Source organism: Lagopus leucura, unplaced genomic scaffold (assembly GCF_019238085.1).
Source record: "Lagopus leucura isolate 7727_CA_CO unplaced genomic scaffold, USGS_WTPT01 Super-Scaffold_100019, whole genome shotgun sequence".
In the NCBI taxonomy this organism is placed as follows: domain Eukaryota; kingdom Metazoa; phylum Chordata; class Aves; order Galliformes; family Phasianidae; genus Lagopus; species Lagopus leucura.
The window spans coordinates 3,278,920-3,284,426 of record NW_024962273.1 but is presented as its reverse complement, the minus strand read 5'-3'; the positions used below and the strand labels follow the sequence as shown (position 1 = coordinate 3,284,426).

Genomic DNA, 5,507 nt, shown 5'->3' with positions numbered 1-5,507 from the left:
CCCCCCCCCCCCCCCCCCCCCCCCCCCCCCCAAAATAAAACCAAATCCCGCCGAAAATGGGGGTGGGGGAGGAAGAAAAAAAAAAAAGAGGAAGAAAAATAAAGGAAAAATGGGAATAAACCAACACAGCCTGTCTCGCCTACCTGCTTCCCAGACCTGGGGCATTTCCCACTCAGAAATAAATGGAAGGACCGAAGGACGGAGCACAAAGAGGACAGAAGGGACAGACAAAGAGGGGAGCATTGCCCTGCCTGGGCCGGGCACACTGCAGGAACAGCCTCAGTTCTCGCAGTGCCCGAAGCTTGGGTTAAAGTTGGCGGAAGCTTTCAGCCTTCTAAAGAACGAGGAAAGTTTGGGCTCACGACTTTGGGGAGAAGAGAGAAACATCTCGGACGGAAAAGAGGGCCGTGATGTCCCGGGCCGTTGTCCCCAATGAGGGGTGCGGGGACCCAACGGGGCCGTCCGCTTCTCCGCGTCCGTTTCGCGTCTCGGCTCCCGTTGGGGAAGCGGGGAAGGCACGGGCGCATCCCTCTGCTCTGAGCATGTGATGGGTTTAACACGCTAAAGTAATAATCTCGTGTTAAAAAGCGAGGAGGGGAAGGAAGCGGAATAAACCCCCCATCAAACACTCAGAATATTCTTTAGTGCGAAAGAGCACTTCTGGATGCGTCGCTTGAAATCTCGCTCTCTTTTTTCTCTCCAAAAAATGACTGTTTAACATAAGAAAAAAGGCTACTTGACACAAAGCTTTTGTTATCCAGTTGATCAGCAACGTGCTTTAGCTACTTGTAAGGGGAAAAAAGCCCCACAACAGACATTGATTTCAGAAAATCAATAACCAACATTTAATAAAAAGAACAGAGGAAACACAAGAGAGGAGAGGGAAACATTACGTGTAATTTTAATGTCTCCTAAATTACCCAGAGATGAGGGGAAGGGGAGGTCTCCTCTGCGAGGACCACCTTAAATAATGACAGACACGAGAGGAAAGGGTGGCGGCGGAGGGGGGAGACTTTAAAAAAAGATAACAGGGAGCGGATCCTTGGGAAGCCGCTCGGAATATATTATTTTAGTTGGCTTCTCTTTTTTTTTTTTTTTTTTTTTTTTTTTTTTTTTTTTTTTTTTTTTTTTGTAATACTAAGCCAAGCAAATAGATCAAAGACAACACAAAGGGAAAAGCCAGTGTAACACAGCGAACAGTTTCTGACTAAAATTCCTCTATCACTCCCCCATATGGCTCGACGCCTCCACCACAACAAGAAAAAGACACACACACACACACGCACGCACACACACTCACAACCTCGAGAGAGGGAAGGGAAGGCGAGGGGAAGGGGGAGGAAGGATCATTTGTTTCTAATCAACATTCTCTCGTCTTTGTTTTGGGGTTGTTGTTGTTGTTGTTGTTGTTGCCCCCCCCCCCCCCCCCCTCCCTCCGACCCCCCCTCCCGCCCCCACCTCCGCACTCGGGGCGAAGTCGCTGAGATCGGAGCGAACGGGTTCAGGTTCAGCAGTGCCTCCTCGGAAGGAGGAAAGTTGGTGGGAGAGGGGCCGGGGGGTGCGGCCGGGATGGGGGGGGAATAGGAAGAAGTCGGGGGGTTCGGGCCGAGGGAGACCCGAAAGGGAAGCCGAACGGGGCAGCGCGTCCCGCTGAGCCCGGCCCTGCGCGGCCGCGGAGTGCGGGGAGAGGGTAACCCCGGGCACTCAGCTCGAGGGGGCTATTAATTATTAGGGTGGAGGAAGTTTCATTTTCGAGTCTCTAACAATAATTTAAAAAAAAAAAAAAAAGAAAGAAAAAAGAAAGAAAAAAGAAAGAAAGAAAGAAAAATAAAAGAAGCAGAGAGGCGCTAACTCGGTGCCTCGGGATTCTCACGCTGCCGCTTTTTCCCATGGCCGGCAGCTGCCCGGCCGCCCCCCGCCCCCCGCTCCGCACCCTCCGTCGCACGGCCCCGACCGCTCCCGGCCCCGCGGGCCTCCTCCTCCCGGCCGCGCTCCTCCGCCGCGTTCCGCACCCGCGCGACAAAGTTTGGGGAGCGGCTCCGCGGGCAGCTCCGCTCCGTTCCGCGCTCCCCCCACCCCTCTCCCCGCTCTCCCCCCTCAGCCTCCGGCCCCGCAGCCTCTCCGCGGGCCGCGCAGCTTCCGCGGGACGCTCCGCGCGGGGCCGGAGCCGCAGCAGCGCGCCGAGCGCCGGCCTCCCCCCGCCGCCGGCCGGGAAAAAAAAAAGTTTGCTCGGGGGGGGCCGCTTACCGTTTTTCCTCCGGGGGTTGGCTTGTTTTCGCCTCTTACACCTGGGGCCATCCGCCATGATCTGCTGCTTCATTGATAAGAGTGGATCAGATGGCAGTTCGCATGGACTCGACTCCCTGATTCAGCAGCACGCAGACTCTATGTAACAACCAAACACAGCGACAATGTGGGCATTGGTATATCCCATTTAAACGCAGGGCGCCAACGGGGACCCGAATTTGCACCCGAAAAAGAACCCATCCACGCACACGGCGACGCTTTGCCGTGCTGGGGGAGGTGGGACACGGAGCTGCGCGTTCCCCCCCTCTCTCCCAGCCGGGCGGCTCCGCTCCGCGCCCGCTTTAGGGATCGCGGTGCGCGCTGCGCGCTCCGTGCGCGTGTTTGTGTGTGCGTGTGTGTGTGTGTGTGTGTGTGTGCGCTGCCGGGGGGGTGCGCGCGGGGATGCGTGTGCGTGTGTTGCACCAGCAAGGCAGATCGGAGGGAGACAAGAATTACATCTCCAGTGAGTCATAACTCATGACCGTATGAGGGAATGCGCGGCTTTTACAGTAGGCTGCTTGACTCAATGCTAGGCGGACCGCTTCCTCCGAAAAGTACTTTAATGTGACATTAGAACTTGCTCGCTATCCCTCTCCCCTCCTGCCGCCGCTTCTGTTATTTTTTTCTCTCCAAGTGCACTCCGGCGAAGTGATAGGAGCGAGGGAAACATGGCTCTCCCCGTCCTTCTGGGGCAGAGCGCAGCGCCGAGCTCCCCTCCCCCTAGCAGTGTAATTATAAACCTCTGTCACCTTTTTAGTCACTTTGACAATATTCAGGGTTTCCCCTGCCCCTCGCTTAAACAAAGCTTCAGAGTGACATTTTTTTTCTCTCTCTCTCCCCCCCCCCCCCCTCCACCCACCCACCCTCAGAAAAGAAACAGAAATCAAAACCACCGCTGTCAGAGTTTTCAGCTCGCGGTGTTGTTTTCTTTCTTTTCTTTTTTTCTTTTTTTCTTTCTTTCTTTTCTTTTTTTTTTTTTAACTTGTAAACTTTGGGACCCAGAGTTGCGTGCTGAGCCCTATCTGTCACAGCGGCATTTGGTTCTGCCATCCCGCTGCCGAGGCTCGGTCCGCCCCGCAGAAGATGCTGTAGCTTTAAAGATGCTTTGACTCGAGGATTAGTTTAAACAGGGGCTATAAAAGATGTAACAGATGCAAACTGTAAAACAAGGGCAATTAACCCTTGCTCTCCTGAGCAGGATCCCCTCTCGCCTTCTCATCTATTGTCTTCCCCAACACTGGGACTTTTACATTATTATTTTTTTTTTAATCATTCCTTGACTGAACGCTTTTTCTTTTTTTCTTCCAGCCAAGTGTTTTCTTTTTCCTTTAATTATTATTATTTTTATTTCTATTTTTTTTTTTCCCTCCCTCGTGTCTTTTCACTCTGCTGGCTCTTCCCAGCAGGGCTGAGCTGAGCAGCGTGTTGCTGCTGCTTCTTCCTCCTTGCCTCAACTCTTCCCAACCCTCTGCGGTCCCCAAACCCTCGTGTCCCGAGCAGGTAAAGGGACGGCGATCTCCATATAGTGCCCGTGCGGGGTCAGCGTGGTTCCTCACGCTCTATGAGAAAGATTCCGCTTGGGCAAGGAGAGAAATCACCCTGTGAATGGATGAGGCTGAGAAATGTGCTCCAAACTTTAATATTTGCTGCTAACCCCGCTGCTGGAGGGGCAATGCTGGCATCCCCCTGCAGAGCTGCAGCAGTGCGAGGACAGGGACCGAGCGGGCTCCGAGCCTGCCTCGGCAATTGGCGTTTACATGCAAAACGAGCAGGGTTGAATTGTTTTAAATGCATTTCACTGCCTCTCCTGCTCCTCAGCCTGTCCCCAAAAGTTGTCCATGATTTGAAACCCGCACATCTCGACAACACTTTCCTTCCCAGAGGAGTGCCTCGCATTTTATTTCTATTTATTTATTATTTTATTATTTTTTCAATGCTTTTTGGTCAACGACTTTTAAGTTCCAGTCACTACTTTCACTTCTTGCTTTAGGATCCCAGAAACTAAGGTGCTACTTCACCCAGCTCCGCGAAATAAAAGAAAGAAATGAAAGCGAGCAAGCAGACAAAACAGCAAACTTTCTGTTTGGGGAAACACATCCTCGCCCGGCCGGGCTGCAGCACGAACAGGTATACAGCAACTTTGAGGCTAAGCTACGAATAAAAGAGCAAAGGCTACCCAAAGAGAGGCAGAGAAATGGAGATATTTGAATGCAGGAAGGCGATGCTCCTTCCTGGCACTCAAACTTTTGGAGCTGATGTGCAAAAGCCACCTCCTGTACCTGGCTGACAGGTAATGGGGTGGGGGGGCTCAGCCCCGAACCCCCAACCCGCTCGTCCTTCTTTGGAGCTGCACCCGAACGCCTTCGGGTCTGAGTGGAAAAAGGGAGAATTTCTCCCCAAATAGGAAGAAGCCAGAAAGAGAGCAAAAGGCTGAAAATAAAAAATAAAAATAATACCGAAATTAAATGAGCCCGCTGGAGCTTGAGGTGGTGTGAGGAAAAAAAAAAAAAAAAAAAAAAAAAAGAAGGGGAGGGAAAAAAAAAAAATAATATTAAAAAGGAATGAAAATGGAATTAAATTCTGAACCTACCTGCGAAGTCTTGTTTGTAGTTTTGGCCAGAAATGGTGAGAAGAAAAAGCATGAAGAAGCCGCGAAGTGGAGGAGAAAAGGTGAAGGGAGATGCAGCTCCTGGAGAAATTGTAAAAGCCTCGCAAAGAGTTGTCGGAAGGACCGTTATTCCTGCTGGGCAGGTTAGGACTGATCTCTTTCTGCCACTCCAGGAAACACAAACCTGGGGACGGACTGACGTGTTACGCCTCTTCTAATGACATTTTTTTCTTTTTCTTTTCTGTAGGAGCGAGAGGAGAGACCCTGAAACACACGCCACCTATCTTTGTGGGGAGGGATAATTGAAGAGCACCAAACGTGAGCATCATGTGGAAACGTGATCGCCAAGTTTCTCTCTGGGAAAGGATCTGGGATAGATTATACCTTGAAGTCTCCGCGAACGCTTTAGCGGCAGAAATGCAATTCCACCTCCTCCCGCCCGCCCCCCGCCCCGCTCCCGCCCCCCGCCCCGCTCCGCTCCGCGCCGCTCCGCGGACCCCTCCGGCCCCGCAGCTCTCCTTTCCCGCGGGCCGCAGCCCGGACCCCCCCCCCTCCTCCTCCCCCCCTTTCCCTTTCGGCTGCAGTTTTACCCCAGGGGGCTGCAGCTTTTACC

At 52.6% G+C, this 5,507-nt stretch overlaps 1 protein-coding gene across 2 annotated transcripts in view; it reads right to left on the bottom strand.

The window, feature by feature from the left end:
• Positions 1-5,506, bottom strand: part of ZEB2 (zinc finger E-box binding homeobox 2) — a 108,253-nt gene extending 102,747 nt beyond the window's left edge. The window contains exons 1-3 of one of the 2 annotated variants that reach the window (XM_042877891.1): positions 5,485-5,506; positions 4,877-5,135; positions 2,248-2,385 (exon numbers count right to left, since the gene is read on the bottom strand). In XM_042877891.1, coding sequence (XP_042733825.1) covers positions 2,248-2,320 — 73 coding nt within the window. In that variant the 5' untranslated portion in view covers positions 2,321-2,385; positions 4,877-5,135; positions 5,485-5,506. Of the gene's footprint in view, positions 1-2,247; positions 2,386-4,876; positions 5,334-5,484 lie in introns of those variants that run through there. The other variant, XM_042877892.1, reaches the window with a different exon arrangement.
• Between the last annotated feature and the right edge of the window lies 1 nt (position 5,507).